The sequence below is a fragment of the Microcaecilia unicolor genome, chromosome 1 (assembly GCF_901765095.1).
Source record: "Microcaecilia unicolor chromosome 1, aMicUni1.1, whole genome shotgun sequence".
Classification (NCBI taxonomy): domain Eukaryota; kingdom Metazoa; phylum Chordata; class Amphibia; order Gymnophiona; family Siphonopidae; genus Microcaecilia; species Microcaecilia unicolor.
This window is the reverse complement of record NC_044031.1, coordinates 270,945,044-270,966,012: the sequence shown is the minus strand read 5'-3', so window position 1 is coordinate 270,966,012 and position 20,969 is coordinate 270,945,044. Positions and strand designations below refer to the sequence as shown.

At 40.8% G+C, this 20,969-nt stretch overlaps 1 protein-coding gene across 4 annotated transcripts in view; it reads right to left on the bottom strand.

The window, feature by feature from the left end:
- TOPBP1 (DNA topoisomerase II binding protein 1) overlaps nt 1-20,969 on the bottom strand; it is a 251,109-nt gene extending 230,140 nt beyond the window's left edge. For all 4 annotated transcript variants that reach the window (XM_030206546.1, XM_030206552.1, XM_030206562.1 and 1 more), the window contains exons 1-2: nt 20,919-20,969; nt 19,157-19,243 (exon numbers count right to left, since the gene is read on the bottom strand). In XM_030206546.1, the coding sequence (XP_030062406.1) occupies nt 19,157-19,237 (81 nt within the window). In that variant the 5' untranslated portion in view covers nt 19,238-19,243; nt 20,919-20,969. The remainder of the gene's footprint in view (nt 1-19,156; nt 19,244-20,918) is intronic.

Sequence of the window (20,969 nt, the reverse complement as noted above, 5' to 3'; positions counted from 1 at the left end):
GGCCATGTGTTTCTTTTTAAATTATCAATTATTTTATTGATTAAAATGTAATAATACACTTTAATTTGGAAATAATCATTTTTATTTTTTATTTTTGTTAAAATATCCATCCACTCGAACCTCTGCTCATAATCTTCTACCTCATCAAATTCATTCCACTAGCAAGCCACATTGTCATGGATAATTTATATTTGCCACGGTTTAGAGTCCCCCTTTGCCATACTGGTATAGTTTGAAGGAGACCTGCAGTATAATAGAACTCAAAATTAGGTACTCTCATTCCCCCATCTTTCTTAGATTGATAAAGAACATTCCGTTTCATTGCGGAAGACTTTTACAACAGATCAAAAAAATGACCTGATAGTTATAGGCAAAGCCATGAATAAATAAACAATTTAGGCAGTAAGGTCATCTTAACAGTTACTATCCTCCCCACCAAGGACAACTGTAAGCCCTCCCATCTATCTAGCTCTGACAATTCCTGCAGCTTAGGTGGGAAGTTCAACTGATACAGTGCATCCAAAGTGGGTGCCAAACTGATCTCCAAATAACGAATAGACTGCCGAGCCCACTGAAATGGAAACTCAAACTGCATGGAAGCTATTAATTCCGGTGAAACACCTAAAGGAAGGATTTCAGATTTCTGAAGATTAGTTTTAAACCCCGAAACTTTACTGTAAGAGTCTAAGATAGTCATGATGGCTGACACTGAAGCTTACGGATCAGCTAATGCAAGAAGAACACCATCAGCAGCAAATAAGATAATTCTAGTATCATAACCTCCAACCTGGATCCCTCTAAGTAATGGGGAGGCATGAACTACAGGCCAAAGGCTCCATCGAAAGGGCAAAAAGTAGTGGCAATAAAGCACAGTCCTGTTGTATCCCGAAACAAATCAAAGGAAGATGTATAGGCTCCACTAATTGTTATCTGAGCTAAAGGGTGACTATATAGTGCCTGAATACGATGCAGAGAAGGCCCCAATAACCCTATGTTTTTCAAAATTTCAAATAAGTATGGCCATGACCCAGTCGAAGGCCTTCTCCACATCCTATATAATAATTTGCACCTCCAACATTCCATCGCTGTCTGGCTGCCTGGGTTCGTAACATCTGATGACGTCAGCCAGTCTCCAGTGTTCCATTCCCCCTCACTGCCCCGCCCTCGCGTCAAAACGTAAAATGTCAGAGGGCGGAACAATCAGAGGGAAGGGAACGCTGAAGGCCAGCTGAGCTGACGTCAGGGGATGTTACCAACACAGACAACAAGCCAGCCAGCGAACCCCAAAGTACAATTTAGGCAGCCAGCGAACCCCGAGGTACTCAGCAGGGTGGTGGGAAGCCGGCGAGCGCCATGAGCCAAGGTGCGAAACGGAGATGCGCAGAACAGCAGCCTCCAGCATTCCATTCCCTCACTGCCACGCCCTCGTGTCAAGATGAAATGACGTCAGAAGGCGGAACAATGAGAGGGAAGGGAATGCTGGAGGCCAGCTGAGGTTAGGCAGCCATCGAACCCCGAGGTACTCAGCAGGGTGGCGGGAAGCAGGCGAGCGGACTGAGCAATGGCACGAGACTGAGAGGCAAAGGACAGCAGCCTCCAGCGTTACATTCCCCCTCACTGCCTCGCCCTCGCGTCAAGATGTAATGACGTCAGAGGGAGGAACAATGAGAGGGAAGAGAACGCTGGAGGTGAGCTGAGCTGACGTTAGGCAGCCAGAGAACCCCGAGGTACCCAGCGGACGACACAGCACATCAATTGCTTAGTTACACAACATGACAGGCGAAGTCTGGGACGGACAGCACAATTATTGCTTACTTAGACAAGGGATTCATATATATCTGAAAAATAAAGATAATATCTAAAAAAGAAAAGGAGAAAGAACAGACAGAGAGTGAACTCACTGTCACACACTCTCTCTCTCTCACACACAGGTGAATCACAGGATATGGACAGCATGGGAGGCAAGGGGAGGGGAGGACATAGGAGAATCGGTGCACATCATGTACAGGCCACAATTGCTGGAGACAGAGGGGAGGGAAGGGCATAGGAACAATCGCTGCGCATGGATTGCATCAGAGGGGATGAAAGGGGAGGGAAGAATTGCAGCACATGGAGGGGAGGGCGAGGCACAGAGGAGAAGCAGAAGAACACTCCAACGTATTGTAGCTCACAAACAACAAGCAAAGACACACTCCAACGTGGTGCACATCACATGACTCGAAAAAGAACACTAACTGCTGAGGAGCAGGTTGAAGGTAAACGGAAAAGAGCTGAAGCACAACGAAAAAGGCATACAGTTCTGAGTGAAGATGAAAAGGCACATGAAAGTCAACAAGCCACTGCAAGGAAAAGGTCCAGGATATAAAAGATGACTGATGAGGAAAATGCAACAACAGACAACGAAACGCCGATTTAGAAAGGCACAGAATTGCTGAAATGACGGGCGAACAGAGACAAACACAAAGAAAAAGGCGCACTGCTATACAATGCAAAAGATTTGAAAAAATTACAGATGAACAAGGAGCAACAAAGAGAAAAAGGAGAGCATATTTAGAATGAGACAGAATTAAACAAATGACAGAGAAACAGAGACGAACAACCAGACAAAGACGAAAAGATTTAGAATGGCAAAGACTTGTACAAATGACAGACAAGCAACGAAGAACGACTACACAAAATATAACAGATTTCAAATGGAAAAGAGTTGCAAATCTGCAACAAAAGAAAATACCCTGTGACACAGCACAAAATAAAGCAAGAAGAACTGATACAGTGACAGCACAGTATAGAACAACAACCATAGGAATTGCAATAACAAACTGTCAATGAGAATGAAACTCAATACTATTGAACGCAGTCTGTATATTTTGCAATGCCAAACATTTTCACAATGAAACACCTTCTGACAACCTATTTACACAATGCTGTAGTAAGGGCAAAGTACAACTTCCAGGAATTAGGTACAATGAATTAATACAACAGCTTCTCTCTGGGGAACATCAATATTCTAAGAATTTTTTACAAAACACTAGTAAAAAAGGCCCGTTTCTGGCTGAAATGAAACGGGCGCTAGCAAGGTTTTGCGCGGAGTGTGTATGTTTGAGAGAGTGTCTGTGAGAGTGACTGTGTGAGAGTGAGAATGTGCAAGTGTGTGTGTGACAGAGAGTGGGTGTGAGTGTGTCTGTGAGAGAGCGTGTGTGTATGTGAGAATGAGTGTGTGAGAGAGCGTGTGTGTATGTGAGAATGAGTGTGTGCGAGTGCATATGTGAGACAGTGAGTGTCCTTCCCTGTCCCCCCTGTCAGGTGTCAGGACTGGGGGGGACTGTGGACAGTCATGAAGGCAGCCCCTACCAAAATAATGAAAGCAAGACCATTTGTATAATAATCACTGCATTCCAGAGAACAAAATGGAGCAAGTTCCCACATGCTATCTTTTGCTTTCTGTATTCAGTAGCTGACAGGCTTGCTAGACTTACCTAAGTGGCTGCAGCTGCAATACACTGAAAAGAAAGCAAGGAAACCTATGAGATGTAGATACGGCCGTCCCCTTGGCCTCTGACGCTCCTCCCTTCTTCTATTTGACTTCCCTCTGATAGGTCCGTCATTCGGTGTGACGCTCCTCCCTTTTCCTGTTTCAGTTCCCTTTGATAGGTCAGAGCGGTGCAGCTGTGACACTCCTCCCTTCTCTGATAGGTCATGGCGGGGCAGAGATGTAGTGTGCTTAAAAATGGTTACAGAGCTTCGAACATACGAACTGTTGAAGCCTCAGAGTGTGCTTTAGAACGTTGAGGGTGCTTTTTATGTGCAGATGGGGCGTGGTCTACGGCCTAGATGGGCGTGGCTGAGACTGAGGGTGAGTAGTCCGAATAGCCTAGCCTACCAGGAGGACAGGAGTTCAGGACAGATGGAGTGAGCTTCAGAACGTCTGAGGGGGGATTTTATTTATATAGATTAGGTCCATTAATAGTTCCTTTGCTTTTGCGCCAATGGGAGCTAACATTGCAGCCCCATCTGGATATGGCCCTTATTGTTTTCGAATTAATGCGCCAATGGGAGCTAACATTGCAGCCCCATCTGGATATGGCCCTTATTGTTTTCGAATTAATGGTACTATTTACCATAGACATTCTCAAAATGACAATAAAAAAAACAATTTGCTCAATTATATATTCTTGATCCTGATCAAGCAGTCATTCAGAGACTACGAATCTCCCCGAATGCACACATCAACCATACATTAATGACACAATTAAGCGATTTTATGGCACGGGAAAATCCATTTGCAGACGCATGCAAGATGCTTTACGAAGTAGAAAATGAACGCATATGTGAAGCTCAATGACGAAGAATAGAACCTCCAACAGTTTCAATGGCCATTGTTCAAGATCGCGAAAACGATCAAAGACGATACAATGCCCCTAGAGCCAATGAGGTGGCTTTCATTTTTCAAAATACAGATGGGGAACCTCCCTTACATAGAGATCTGATATTACACTATCAAACAAGCCAAATGAAGAAAACAAAACTGAGATAATCAGTTTTTTGGACCCCAATCTAGAACCAATGGTATATCCATTACTCTTTCCATATGGAGATCAGAGCTGGGGGATACATATTCCTTTGTCTAAACAACCAAAATTCATAATGCACCTCCGTTGCAAATCAAACAACCCAAGAGTAAGAGTTACGCAAATGCAGTACTATGGGTACCGTTTGGCAATAAGAGATGAATTCAATCCTTTTCTTAGTGCAGGAAAACTAACGCAACAATATTTTGTTGATGCATATATTAAAACAGTGCAAACAGACTAAATTATATTTGACAAAATCAAAAACTGTTAAGAGTGGGTTAATGGACCACCTTGCAAATGAAGCTGCAAATGGAGGATTTACACCTGGCCAGGCATTTATTTTACCATCATTTGCCTGCAGCCCAAGAAATATGCATCAAAATTATCAGGATGCTATGGCAATAGTTTGCAAATATGGCAAGCCAGATCTGTTCATTACTATGACCTGCAACCCAAGATGGGAAGAAATTACTCAAAATCTAAAAAAAAGGTCAGGCACCAGAGTTTCGACCTCACTTATTGGCAAGGGTGTTTCATTTAAAACTAAAAGAGTTACTACACGATATATGCAAACAACACATATAACTTAAATTTTCCCTGCATGCTTTATGGGAAGTGCTCTAAACAGTTGCCAAAACCATTCCAAAATGAAAGTATTGAGAACTGTGACAGATATCCTAAATACCGCAGGAGGGATAATGGCGTCGGTACACTCTTAAATGGAAAATTCATTAATAACACTTGGGTAGTCCCTTATAACCCTTTCTTATTTTTGAAGTACAATTCCCATATAAACGTGGAAGTATCTGCATCTATTAAAAGTGTCAAGTACCAGTTTAAATATGTCTATAAAGGACATGATTGTGCAAATGTGGTTATTACAGAGCACCAAACTTTACAACATGATGAAATTAAAACGTTTACTGACTCTAGATATGTTAGTTCTCCTGAAGCTGCATGGTGATTAAACAGCTTTGAAATGCATCACCAATCATATACTATCCAGAGACTGGAAGTACACTTACCAGATCAACAAAGCATTGTTTTTCACCCTCACGAAGCTGAGGCTGCAGAACAAACAGCCAGAACAAGGGACACCACTTAACAGCGTGGTTTAAACTTAATGCAGAAGAGAATCCTCTAAAGACCATTTTGTACATAGATATTCCTATGTACTATACTTTCGACAAAAGAGAACAAAAGTGGAAACGCAGAAAAGCACAACATGACAAAACAATTGGGAGAACGTATGCAGTTAATTTTTCAGCAGACCCTGAGCGTTACTGTTTAAGGCTAATTCTACTACACCAACCAGGGGCTAAGTCATTTGAAGACTTAAAAACAGTTGAACGTATTCTTTATAATACATTTCAAGATGCAGCCAAGAAAATGGGGCTCATTGACGATGAAGCTCTGTGGGAGAACACCTTAGACGATGCAGTCACATGCAACATGCCACAGGAAATCAGACACCTTTTTGCATACATTTGTGTTTTTGCTGTACCATCAAATGCTTTCCAAATTTTCCAAAAATACAAACTTACTATGATACAAGATTTTCAACACATCCATGGTTGCCAAGGTGATTGCTTCGTTTGTGAACAATTGTGCCTTCAGAAAATCCAAGCCGTTCTGACTACACATGGCAAAAACCTTTTACACTTTGGTTTACCAACAGTCATCCACAGAATAGAAGATCCTAAACTTGCCTTCAACATTGGAGATGAAAAGCGTAAAGCTCAACAAATGCTAGAAAAACTAAATAATGAACAAAGAGAAGCATTTCATACTATAGTTTCTGCCTGCAATACAAACAACATAACCCACACGTGCTTCTTCCTAGATGGTCCTGGTGAAAGTGGAAAAACTTATACGTATAACACTATCCTGAGCACCATCCGAGGAGATGGAGGAATTGCACTACCTGTTGCTTCTACAGGAATTGCTGCAAATCTCCTTCCAGGAGGACAAATTTATCATTCACAGTTTAAGTTACCCGTGCCTCTATTGGAAACATCAACATCAAGTATCAGATTAACATCAAACGATACACTCATTAGAGATGCTAAAATCCATATTTGGGATGAATCAACTATGGCACTCAGTATAGCACTTACTGCTGTAGACAGACTCCTCAAAGGCATCATGAATAATCAGAAACCATTTGGCGGTAAAGTTATTCTCCTTGGTGGAGATTTTCGACAAACTCTACCAGTGGTACCACACGGTGATCGAGCTCACATTAAATAAACTATGGAAACAATTTGAAATACTCAAATTAAACAACAATGTCTGCTCTGTAGACCCAGATTTCAACAACTGGCTTATTACTTTAGCTGACGGAAATCTTACATGTCCAGACGATTTTAAAGATATTATCGAAACCCCGCAGATGCACATTTGTCACGGCGATATAGTTAATGCTGTTTTTGGAGAAAAAATTACTGCAGATAGTGTTTTCAACTTTGCTAAAAAGGCTATTCTTTGCCCAAAAAATGCACATGTAGACAAGATGAGGTCGTTCTAAATATTTTAGAAGGTGAGACAGTTACTTATTTACATTCGGACTCCATTCATGACTCCAAAGATGAGGAACATCAGTTATATCCTGTAGAGTTCCTTCATGAACAAACTCCAACTGACATACCTTGCCATAAACAGCATTTAAAAATTGGAGCCATAATTATCCTACTCAGGAATTTAAATACCAAGCGAGGTTTATGTAACGGAACTCGCTTAATAGTCAAAGACTTGAAACCTACCTTCATTATTAGTCAAGTAATCACTGGGTCAACTGCAGGGAGTAGTTTTTATCCCACGTATTGAACTAGCACCATCTAACACTGACCTCCCATTTACATTACGTCAAAAACAATTTCCTGTGAAATTGGCTTTTCAATGACAATTAACAAAACACAAGGACAAACATTTGAAAAAGTTGGCATTTTCCTCCCAGAACCAGTATTTACACATGGGCAACTATATGTAGCATTTTCACGAGTTTGAAACTCTTCTGATGCAATTGTAAAAGTCATAGATGGTCCTGAACAAGGAAACAAAGTTTTCACTGAAAATATTGTTTATAAAGAAATCTTGCAAATGTAAACAACCATTATATTTGTAATAACACTTTTTCAATTTCTGCGTACTCTATCTTTTAAAAAATTACTATAAATAAAAATCACAACAAAAGACAGATAAAAACAAAAATACATAGAGAAAACAATCTGCATCTCATACCCCTGGAGCATATTACTCATTATACACCCTTCCCAATTATTCCTTATCATCACAGCACATTTCTCCTAACAGTTCCCTTAAAAATATATAATCGCCTTACATGATAACCTTGCTAGCGCCCGTTTCATTTGTTTGAGAAAGGAGCCTTTTTTTACTAGTCTAGTGATAATAGCACTACAGGATCACCTTGATCATGTCCCTACTGATCAGATGCAATGCCAACCTGGTATTATCAAAGGTCTGTCTATTATGAACAAAGCCAGCCTGATCAGCATGAACTAAACGTGGGAGTACCACTTGTAGCCGTTTTGCCAATATTTTTCTGAAAATTTTATAATTTGTTCCCAGAAGTGAAATAGGCTGATAGAAGCCACACCTCTGGGGATCTTTATTAGGCTTAAGTAGCACTGTGTCCCCCATCAATCTCTAAGAAAGTGGCAAGGTTGTACCATTAACTATAGAGTTACAAACTCTGACCAAAAGTGAGGCTAATATTTTCTTAAAACATTTGTAAAAACGGTTGCTATAACTGTCCAGGCCAGGTGTTTTTCCATTAGGTAAGCTCTCAATCACTCACAGGATCTCATCGAGTGTAATAGGGGCCGACACTGTATCCTGCTCCATGAGCGATAAAGCAGGTAAATCGATCCCCTCCAAGAAGGAGTGAATATCCTCTACAGACGAGTCTCCTCAGGTGTGTATAAGCTGCTGGTAGTAAGCTAAAAATTCCCCCTGGATATCTTCAATCTGTGTACAGAGCTGCCCATTATGAGTCACCAAAGAGCTAATAGAATTACGATAAATTGCTCGTTTTAATTTATATGCTATAAACCGGCTTGCCCTATTATTAAATTCATAACATTCTTGTGACGTACGCTGCATTTGCTCTTGTATACTATTAAGTTCTATGGAAGAGAGTTTCAGCCGAGCTTTATGTAATGCCGCTAGTTGCATGGGGGTAGCTTGATGTTGCTTTCTTAAACCCTCCAGATACTCTATAAGTTGCCTAAGGTCAGATTCTTGCTGTTTAGTAGATTTAATAATATAAGTTTGTAAAGAAATAATTTTCCCCCACAAGACCACCTTCAAACTTTCCCACAGCACACCTGGAGATATCTCGGGAGTATCATTAAAGCTAAGAAATTCCTGCAGCTCTTACTCAATCTGTTGAATGTAAGTTGGCTCATCCAATAAATTACTGGGAAATTTCCATCCACTGAGGGAGGGAGGGGGTAAATACCTCCATCCCCCCAAAACTGAATGTGATAGGGACATGATCTGACCATGTGCACACATGAATATTTGCTAGATGGGCTCGCAAGTAAACCAAGGTATCCACCATCCACAAGTCTATACGAGAGTGCGAGTCATATACTGCAGAGTAATAATAAGTGCAATCCCTTTCTGTCCCATGTGTAACTCTCCATAAGTCGACTACACCCCACTGAGTAACAAATCTCTGAAGTATTTGCTTATCAGTTATAGCATAAGAAACTGTAATAACTGTTATCGATTGCAGGGTTAGGTTAAAGTCTCCACCAATCAGCAACTCACCCTCTACATGTCTGGTCAACAAGGAGGATAGCTGTTCAAAAAAAATTCACCCTGTACTCGATTGGGAGCCTATACATTCAACAAAGTGTACACAGCCCCTCTCAAGTCTATGGTGAGTAAAATATGCCAGCCCTCTTTATTAAAAATACTTTTGTATACCTGTTAAGGATGTTCCTTTCTTAAGAGAATGCCTACACTTGCTGTCTTAGGGCAAATATAATTAGAGGCAAGATAATTCTGTGAATAATAACTGTTATTAAGCCAATATTCATATTTTTTAAGCAGATGGGTCTCTTATATAAATAAAATATCAGCCCTCGACCGTTTCGCCTACTTATACAGTAATTTGCGCTTAATGGATGTATTAAGACCTCACACACTGAGTGACATACAGTTCACTAAACACATTCAAAGAAAAAGAAATAGCACAATAAAAAATCCAATTGATACACTGTCACATGCTCCCAGGACCACAATGCTTCTCGGTAACAGCTCAATTAATCCCCCACTGTAACATAACCCCTTCTATACCCCAGTTCCCCCTCCCATCTCCCATTACCCTAGGCACCAGTAGGCATGCCACAATGGTCTCAATAAAGCTAACAGAGAGAGGTCGCCAAATAAAATAGCCCGTCTTAAACATATTACAGCCTTACAAAACCATATAATCCCAACTAATCCCGACTCCAAAGGACAAGCAAATATAGAGAAATAAGAAATCTCCAAAACTGTATAAAACACTATGAGTTAACTTGATGAATAAATCAGGTACCATTCCGCTGGGTTATTTAAGTCCCTGATTGTTTTATAGTGAGGTGGCCTTTGCCTCATTTAACTCGCATCCGTCGAGGACACGATGATCGCTCCCCACTTGAGTGTTAGCTCCAGAAACTTGACCCTGTGATGTAGATGGAGGATCTACCTCGGGGAAAATCGCTCTGGTCCCAAGCGTGCACGCCCATTGTAGCTTCCCTAAAAAGAGAGGGCAAAGGGATGTTGCCATCGGTACTTCAGAGCTATCAGAAGAGACACTTCTCATGTGTTCTCTTGGAGACAAAAACCTGAGTTACAAAGGGATCTTCTCTATGCATTGCTTTAAAAGAGTCTCTAGATTTGCATTGTTTGTTTCCAGGCTCTCTCTGTCACCCTGGAACATTTTCCTTTGTCACCAGAAACTTCTGTTTCATTTCCAGCATCCATATCCTAATGCCATCTGCCAAAGAATATACCTGTGAAAACACGTCACTCAAAACCAACTTGCCCCCACTGCTGACATATTTTTTGCAGCTTTGCATACAAATCTAGATATAGGTACAACAGGGCAGCAAAGGTGACGTTCTCAGCCTGGTCACAAATGGAGTGAGCTAGTACATCCATATTTGGTGGTTGTTTTTTATACACCTGCAGGAATCCTTTCACAAGTTCAGAATTCAGGGTTCAGAAATCCTGGGAGAAATTTTGAGTTTGTAAGACCAAGGAGAAAGCTATAACAATTGTCTGCATAAAAGTTCTTACCTTCTTTGGTTTCTTGCTGCTGATGGCAGAAACCACTTGTTTCTGTAGATTCTAGGTATGTGGAGTCAGAAGCAATCTGTTAACAGCGACTTCAGCTTCAAAATAAAAGTATGCATTATATAATTCATTTATTATTTTATAAGTTATATATTTATCAGTAGTTTAGATCCAGAACAAAAAACTTTAAAGATTAATATCAATAGGAGTCACAGTCAGACTGTAGAAAAATAGGGGAGTTTGTGCTGGAGTCAAATGTTTGGTGTATCAACTCCACAGCCCTCCACAAAACAGAAACAAGAACAGCTGTTACCTTTGATGGGGTCAGCTCTGCTGCAGCATTTCCTTTACATGCAGATTTCAATGCCAGGGTCCTGGAACCAAGGCGTCCCATCAGTCTGGCCACCAGTTACTAAGAACATAAGAATAGCCATATTGGGTCAGACCAACGGTCCATCTAGCCCAGTATCCTGTTTCCAACAGTGGCCAATCCAGGTCACAAATACCTGGCAGAAAATCCAGATGACAGCAACATTCCATGCTACCAATCCCAGGACAAGCAGTGGCTTCCCCATGTCTGCCTCAACAGCAGATTATGGACTTTCCTCCAGGAACTTATCCAAACCTTTTTTTTAACTCATATATGCTAACCATTGTTACCATCCTCCACCAACGAGTTCCAGAGCTTAACTATGAGTGAAAAAATATTTCCTCCCATTTGTTTTAAAAGTATTCCCATGTAACTTCATTGCGTGGCCCCTAGTCTTTGCACTTTTTAAGAGTGAAAAACTGATTCACTTCTACTCATTTTACACCAATCAGGATTTTGTAGATCTCAATCATATCTCTCCTCAGCCGTCTCTTTTCCAATCTGAAGAGCCCTAACTTCTTTAGCCTTTCCTCATGTGAGAGGCGTCCCATCCCCTTTATCATTTTGGTCACTCTTCTTTGAAGCTTTTCTAATTCTGCTGTATCTTTTTTGAGATAAGGCGATCAGAATTGAATGCAATATTCAAGGTGACGTTGCACCATGGAGCGATACGAGGCAATATAGTATTCTTGGTCTTATTTGGCATCCCTTTCCAAAATAATCCTAGCATCATGTTTGCTTTTTTGGCCGCCACTGCACACAGGGCAGAAGATTTCAGAACATTGTCTACAAAGACATCTAGATCTTTTTCTTGGATGCTGAACCCAAAGGTGGATCCTAGGTAAGTATGATTTGATTATTCTTCTCAATGTGCATCATTTTGCATTTTTCTACATTAAATTTCATCTGCCATTTGAATGCTCAGTCTTCCACTTTCCTAAGGTCTTCCTGAAATTTTTCAGTCTGCATGTGATTTAACAACCTTCAATAGTTTTGTGTTATTTGCAAATTTAACCACCTCACTTGTCATTCCGATTTCCAGATCATTTATAAATATGCTAAATAGCACTGGTCCCAGTACAGATTCCTGCGGCACTCAACTATTCAGCCTCCTTCATTTAGAGAAATAGCCATGTAACCCTACCCTCTGTTTTCTGTCCAATAACCAATTCCTGATCCACAAAAGGACATTGCCTCCTATCCCATGACTCTAATTTTCTCAGGAGTCTCTCATGAGGAACTTTGTCAAATCAACACCATGAGAAAGGAGGATGTCTGGGAGGCCATATGCCCCAATCAATGTTGCTATTATCTGGGTGAAAGAGAAACTTGTCACAGGCCACCTTGAAAGGTCAGTTTCTTTGGCCATTTCTCACTGCCAACCTTTATGTCATAGCAAACTCACTCCTCTTGCATCCATTAACTTCAGATAATCGTATTTCCTTTCCATTTCACATTTGTCATGAAATTCAATCTCAAAATAAGACTAATATCAGAGGCAAGATGGCGACCGAGTGAGAAGTGTAAGAAGTTGCTCCGGGTTCACCTCTCCCTTAAAAACTGAAAAACGCTGTTACCTAGATTAAAATGCCAAAAAGGAGAGGCAGACGTGCCAGTCCCGCTACACCAGTCCTGCCTGGGGTGGGGACGATGGACCGCTTCTTGTCAGGTTCTACTTCATTGTCGAAGAGTTTGGTGAGAGGTTTGCCACTCTTCCGACCTGAAGATGAGACATCGTTTAGTCCCGATGCGAGAACTCCACCTCCTATGCCGCCGCTGACCTCAAGAGCGGCTCAGGAGATGCCGGACGCACAGGAATCGACGGGGTCTCTGGGCACGGGCTCAGACTCAAGGCCAGAGACTCTGACTCTCCCCGCGGTGCAAACGGCAGGAGCAGGACAAGGAGGAAGTGATCTTGGGGGAAATCTTTTATCTATTAAAACAGCCAGCGGTGAATTCCACTACAGAATTAAGTCCTTTTTGCCTCATAAACCGGAAAAAATAACTTTGGACAATATATGGGAAGCCTTGATCGGTCTTGAAGCTCCTTTCTCTCAAAAGTTCATATCTTTAAATCAACAATTTAACTCTGTGTCTGAAAAAATACCAACATTGGATACAAAATTAGAAACAATGGGTAAAGAAATTGAAACTAATTGCAAGACAATACAACATTGTCAACAGATTCAAGTTAATCTTATAAAAGAAAATCTTTTCCTGCAAAATAAAATTGAAATTTTGGAAAACTTTCAACGTTCAAATACCCTTAGGTTAATAAATTTTCCACAGCAAATCTCTATCTCACCTCTGTTAACTTTTAACAAATATCTAACAGAGGTCTTGCAAATTCCTGAACAGTCTCATCCCCCAGTATCTAAAATCTATTATATACCATCTTTTGTAAAGAAAGAATTACAACATGGTGAGAGACTAGATGTTTCAGAACATGCTCTCGTAGAAACTTTAGATATGAATTAGACGACAAAGTGGGATTGACAACAGCAAAGCTTAAAGTAACTTTCATATTACAGCTCGACAGAGACTGGATACTTAAACAATATTTTCTTCATAAAAATCAAAATTTCCTGGATTGTAAAATAAGAATGTATCCGGATGTCTCTAAGACAACACAAAAGACAAGAGTTCCTTAAATTGCGTCCGAAAGCAAAGCAATTAGGCGCTTTATTTTGGTTGAACTTTCCCTGTAAATGTGTCCTAAAGTTAAATTCCATTAAATATGTTTTCTTTGAATCAAAACAATTAAATTCTTTTTTGGAGGCTAAGCTGGCTAAGTCTTCTATGATACAGCCAAGGCCCATAACAACTTCAACTCCGTAATAAGTATACTACTCCTGGGACTTCCTCTCAGCCGCCTTTTTTTCCTGATATAGGTTAATACGTATATTATGTTTTAAGTTGCCTTGAGTATTGAGTAATGCCTCCAAATTGTGGACTAAAGATGAGTGAATAGATCAATATTTCAAACTAAATATGTAATACTTTATTTTCTTTCTGTATTTTGACTTATAATCATCTTTTTCTATTTCAAGTTTTGTACTTGTAATAAATCGTAAATTCAATAAATAAAATATAAAACAAACAAAAAAAGACTAATATCACCAACACAGAAGAAAACAGACATCATGGCAATTGCTTTCAGAGTTATTAGGAGATTCCATGGTCCGTGTGCGGAGTACTATAGGCTGCTCAACTTGATTCCAATTTTCTGCATCAACCTTATTGGCACAATCTCCAGACTCAGCAAATAGAAATGAGATAAGTTTTCAGGATATTCACAGTGCATATGTGTAAGACAGGAGGCACCTTCAAATGATAAGGCAATTTAAAAGTACACAACTTCTCAGCAGGTACCAATAATCATCACTTAGGGTGAAGTATTACAAGACAGAAGCTTTATGAGGACCAAGTCTTGATGCAGTGGAGGCAAAACATGGACCATATTTGCTGGGGTCCTTATAGCGGCTTACATTTTTGAAAGATAAGTGCTTTTCATAGCAACATTTTAAGAAGTTTTGATATTTAAAAGTTTTGATTAAAAAAAGATAAAATTGCAAAAAATTAAAGTTAGAAATTGATGGAATAATGACGATGTCAGCAAATCATAGTGAGCTCTCTATGTGCAACAAGTTGCTGCTGAGGTGCTGAGTGATGATTATTGGTACCTGTGCTCATGAAGAGCGATACTAATATGAGATGTTTGATAAAGAGCTGGGTTTTAGCATACTTAAGAAAAGAGACATGGCATGCAAATCTATCTTATGCATATTCATTATGGATACCCTGAAAATCTGACTGGCTGGGTGTGCCCCAAAGACTGGGTTGAAAAGAACTGCACTACATGACAACAAAAATCCAAATTCTTTTCTTGTCCTGTTGATTACAACAAATGGTGCCTTCTAAAGCATAGAGGCTATGAAGTAGCCTATTGGTTAGCGGAGTGCACCGAGACTCAAGGAAATCAAAATCTGAATCCTGCTTCTGTCTCAGACTCCCAGCTCTCCACTTGTCATTATCTCCCACTGCTTTAGATACACACTTAGGGGGTCTTTCACTAAGCTATAGTAGCATTTTTAGTTCGTGGTAGAAATCAGCTGCTGGTAAACGCCAAGACACCCATTATATTCCTACGGGCACCTTGGCATTTACCACCAGCTGATTTCTATTGAGGCTTAGTAAAAGACCCCCTTAGATTGTAAACTCTCTGGAGTAAGGACATACTGTACCTGAATACTTATCACCACTGAACAGCACTGCATATGTCCAGTAGTCCTATAAAATTGGTAAGTATTATTTTAAAAAAAGCATTTAGTCATTTATTATCTGCTTCTAACCTAAGCAGTACAATAAAAACATTCATATTAATACAACAAATATAAACCAAAATATCCTACTAGACATGCCAATAAACCAACTGCCAGCAAATTAAAATAAATTCTGCATTTATACACCACAGGCCTGCATAAAAAATGTGATGAGTCGTTTCCAAAAGGCTGTAATCTCACGTAAATGCCTCAAAGCAACAGGCAGTTTATTCTAATACAGAGGACCTACAACCAAAAAACGATGCTTCCCTTGTATCAGCACGATGTATTCTATACAGTAGCGGCACACAAAGCAGTTCTCCCCCCAAACCCATCAGATCTCTACAGCTTCGCAAGCTGATAGATACAGCTGCAAAGATTGAAACAGATAATAAAGCAACTCACGGTATTAAAAAAAAAAAACACACCATGAATTAACACCAAAACTTTAAATAAAATCCAAATCAGTGCTGGTAATCAATGCAGTCTTTGTAACAAAGGACTAATATGTTGCTCCTCAGGCACCCAAGTCACTGGCCTCACAGCAGAATTTTGAATCAACTGTAAAGTTTTCAGATGGGTGTGAGCAATCCCCAGATATAATGCATTGCAATAAATCAATTTTAGAAAACAGTAAACTCTGTACAATTGTTGTGACATCTCTGGTGGTATGGGGAGATCATTGGCTTTATTTTACTTAATAAATTTATCTGATAAAAAATGATTTTATCACTGCAGTAATCTGATCCTGCATTGTAAGCTGTCTATCCAAAGCAATCCCTAAACTTTTAGCTTGCAGTAGAATTATCTGATCCTGACATACAACTTACGTGAGAAACTACACTGGCTCCCACTCAAGGAACGTATCACCTTTAAAGTATGCACCTTAGTTCACAAAATCATTCACGGTGAAGCCCCTGCATACATGTCTGATTTAACAGACCTGCCACCCAGAAACGCTAAAAGATCATCCCGAACTTTCCTCGATCTCCACTTCCCTAAGTGCAAAGGCATAAAATACAAAGTACTGCATGCTTCAACCTTCTCTTATATGAGCACGCAATTCTGGAATACATTACCACGCAACCTGAGAACAATCTACGAACTAACCGACTTCCGCAAACTATTGAAAACTCATCTCTTTGAGAAAATTTATTGCAAGGATTAAAACACATGAAGTCCATACACACTAATAGAAATGCATCAATACACACTCTCTTCTGAATTCTCTCCCCCCATATTTTCACCACACTTAAAACTCTACCCACAGATAAAATTGTATACCCTAATGTTCTCTTGCTATTGTTTTTCGCCCTATCATTTCCCCATTGTTACATTCCATTGTTCTATTCCCCAAATGATGTTTTGACTTTGTCTTCCCATAACTCTTCACAATGTAACTCATAATCGTACTTTAACAAATTGTATTTCCATCATTCACAATGTATTGTAAGCCACACTGAGCCTGCAAATAGGTGGGAAAATGTGGGATACAGATGCATTAAATAAATAAATAAAACTAAAAGGTGTTAGAGAAGGATCAACATTCCTCTTAACACAAGAACAGCTTCTATCACTCACGACAACTACGCTGCCTGTCTCCTCACAAGCCTTGTCTCAGTTCTGCATGCCATGATAACATTGACTGGATTACTGTAATGCACTCTACACTGGTCTGACTACAAAGGGTCTGCATCAGCGCCAATTGATTCAGAATGCTGCAGCAAGACTAATAGAAGGTTGTAAGTGATGTGACCACATCATACCATTTTTGCAAAAACATCACTGGCTGTCAGTACAATACAGGGCCAAATTTAAAACTCTATGTCTAACCTCGAAAGCCCTTAAAGAAAATGGCCTAGAGTACTTGAGGAACAAGATCTCCCTCTACACACCATCAAGGTCGCTAAGGTCCTCCCAAGGAGAATCCCTAACCACACCCTCTCCAAAGGACACCACATGAAGCAATACCCACAATCAACCTTCTCTGGAGTAACCCCCACACTCTGGAATGCACTCCCTGAAAGGTTTTGCTTAACACAAGACTATCTCTACTTCAGGAAGCAGGTGAAAGCTTGGCTCTTCAACCACGCCTTTAATGAAAGGAGTAACTAACTTGCTAGTCACATATACACAAAGAATTACATTAGCTGCAAATACTATAGCAGTATATGTTTATCCACTCCTACCCTAGCTAAGATAATATTCAAGCACCTTTCTGATCTCACTTGTAACTTTTTCAAAATTAGACCCTTATTTTCTTACTCCTATCTTATCTATCCTACATTTCATCTTTGCTTACACCCTATGCTATCAAAATGTTTTATTGTGTTGACATTATAATGCAGCATACTATGCTACATTATAATTTGTTTGAATATTTTTACTGCTGTAATTGTCTATAGATCATGTTTCAGTTGTTCTTGCTGTACACTGCCTTGACTGAATTCCTTCATAAAGGTGGTAAATAAATCCTAATAAAAATACATAAAATATTCTGCTTCTTAAGCACATTCAAAGACAATCTATTCAGACATCCATTCAGAGACTTTTTTTTTTCTAATCATTCAACCTCTCCAAAACATGGCCAAAGGTACTATCAAACAAAAAATAAAATTGCATGTCATCAGCATATAGCCTATAAGATACATTCAAGGCCCTCAGCACAGAGGAGTCAGAGTAAACAAGAGCGCTGACAAAGCTGATGCTTAAGGGATACCCATAGGCAAATGGGTACACAGTGGAACTGCGTCCATTGACTCTCACAGTCATAAAACATCCTTCAAAATAAGAAATAAACCGATCCAAAACAGTACCCTTAACCCCGTCTTGCTGGAGGCCTGAGGAGGACCGAGAGGGTAAAAGAAAATGCTGGAGACCCGGGGAGGACGGGGATGGCAAGACGAGATGCTGGAGACCCGGGAAGGATGGGGAGGGCAAGAGGAGATGCTGGAGACCCGGGAAGGATGGGGAGGGCAAGAGGAGATGCTGGAGACCCGGGAAGCATGGGGAGGGCAAGAGGAGATGCTGGAGACCCGGGAAGGATGGGGAGGGCAAGAGGAGATGCTGGAGACCCGGGAAGGATGGGGAGGGCATCTCCCCTTCCCAGTGTTCAATCTCCCCCCCAATGTCCAGCAAATATCTCTTTCCCTACTGTTCCTCCTCCTCAAGGTGTCCAGCATCTCCCTCCCTCTTCCCTTTCTCCTGCCACCACTGCCCTTAGCACCCTACCTCCATCCTACACCTGAGCTAACTCAGCCAAACCTGCATCGTCAAAGTGAAGGCAGTGCAGAGGGCCATTAAGCAATGTGCACGCTCATAGCCTGCCAGATCTTGCCCCTTCTGATGTAATTTTCCTGCTGAGGGGAATGGGATTTAGCAGACCTTGAGCAAAGGCCCACCGTCATGAAAAGTTTCGTTCTGCTATCCCCCACAAGTGAACACCAAGAGTGCCCCAATGGTAGGGCAGTGATTTGGCTTATCTTTACACATCCCCCACTGACTCTTCCAACATGTGTCCTTTATAATTAGATCAGAGAAACAGAGCAATGAGCTCTTACAATACAGCTGACAGCATAAGGTCTTACCTCAAGTGCTTTAAAAAAGAATTCAGTATTTTCTGAAGACTTCACAAACTTTACATAAAAGGGATCTGTATTTGTAGACATCTTTAGCTAAAAGAAAAAAAACAAACAAACAAACCCATGAACAACAAATTGTGCAACTATTTATCTGCAGTACATTCACATTATTCTAGAATTCATTATCTTATTTGAACACAGACTATTTCATACTAAGTGGAAGAATATGGCTTAGAAACTTTATGTCAATCCAGTACATCTGTTTTATTTTAGACACAGTGTTTTCTGCCCGCTCTTCAGTGCCTCCAGCTACAATGGGATAAAGGTTTAAGATCCTGCCAACATTAAGCCTTCATTTGCTAGTACCCGGTATTTTCCCCCCTCCCCTTTTTTTTCTCCAGCTCCCACTAGTCTAGTCCTGGGTCAAGGATGCATGCAAAAGGGCTCTTTCCAGAACTGTGCAGCCATGGGCCTTAAAATCTGTCATTAAGTGCCATCTTTGAGCGATGACTCGGATTCTCTTCCCCCACGACCTGTGAACTCTGCCTCCACAGTCAACCCAGGGAGCAGAAGATCCAGCCTGGGACCTGCTTGATGAGTCAATGGACTGAGCCATAATCAATATTTTTATCCACATCTTCATATCACTCATGAACTCCAGATGGCATATCAAGATAAACCAAAATCTCTTGCTGTTCAGGAGCACTAGATGAAAGCCTCTGGCAGAATATGTGAGATGGTATGAGGGAAGGCATAGCACCACTGTGTATATATGCAGAACAATTACAAAGAATGGCACGTATATGTTAAGATAGCAGGGGGAGATGCATGTATAATCTGATCTTGTATAGGAGAAAAGGATGACTGGCACTGTCACACTATATGTGCGATTCATGCCAATATATTAACATGGGATCACATGTAGTGGCATAGCTACCACTGAATGCGCCAACAAAAAAGCTGCGGGTTGCCTGCTAGGGGGCTGACCATACTTGAAATTGGAAAAAACGTGATAGGGACTAACAGTCCCCACTACCCCTCCCCAAACATTCCTATTATCTTAGATAATAGTGGAGAAGTGGCCTAGTGGTATGAGCACCAGTCTTGCAATCCAGATACCCCCCTACAGACCCACATGTTTCCCCACTCCCACACACTCACTCATACCCTGAAATCCAATATCACATATTCTGCCCCTGAAACTCCTCCACACATACCCTCACTCCCCCCCCCCACAGCCTGACTGGATTTCTGAAGCCCCCCAACCCCACCCCACCCCACCCCATGGGCAACAAAGTGTTACAGAAGCCCATTTAATCCAAGCAAAACCAGGATAATATAGGAAATAAGATATCATAGATGCAAATTAGTGATAACAGAGATGTGGTCTGAATATGTGAAAGGATGGTACCGACCTACATTGTGTATACAGTTTGGATAACACAAGGGGAGAAGTGGGACAGGGCGAGATACTGTCATAGCTGTCATGAGTGATGTAGTGTGAGATAGGAGACTAGGCCAGCGTGAGGAAAGGGTGCTGGAAGACAACAATGTGTGTGGAAGATAGTGCCGCGACGTATATTAAATACTGTTGGGTTGTAGAAGAACGAAGGAGAAAGCAGTACCATAGTGGGATAGTACTGCGGTGCTTGTCCGGGGCAGAGGAACTGGATAGTCTCACGGTAAGTGTACATTAGACGTTCAAAGCTGGACAGAATGTGCGGCAGGTTTACAAGAAGTTCAGTATCACCAACAAGCCCGCTCTTACCCGCTTGGCTTATTCCTTTACTCATTCAGTGGCTCGCGCGCGGGATCTCTC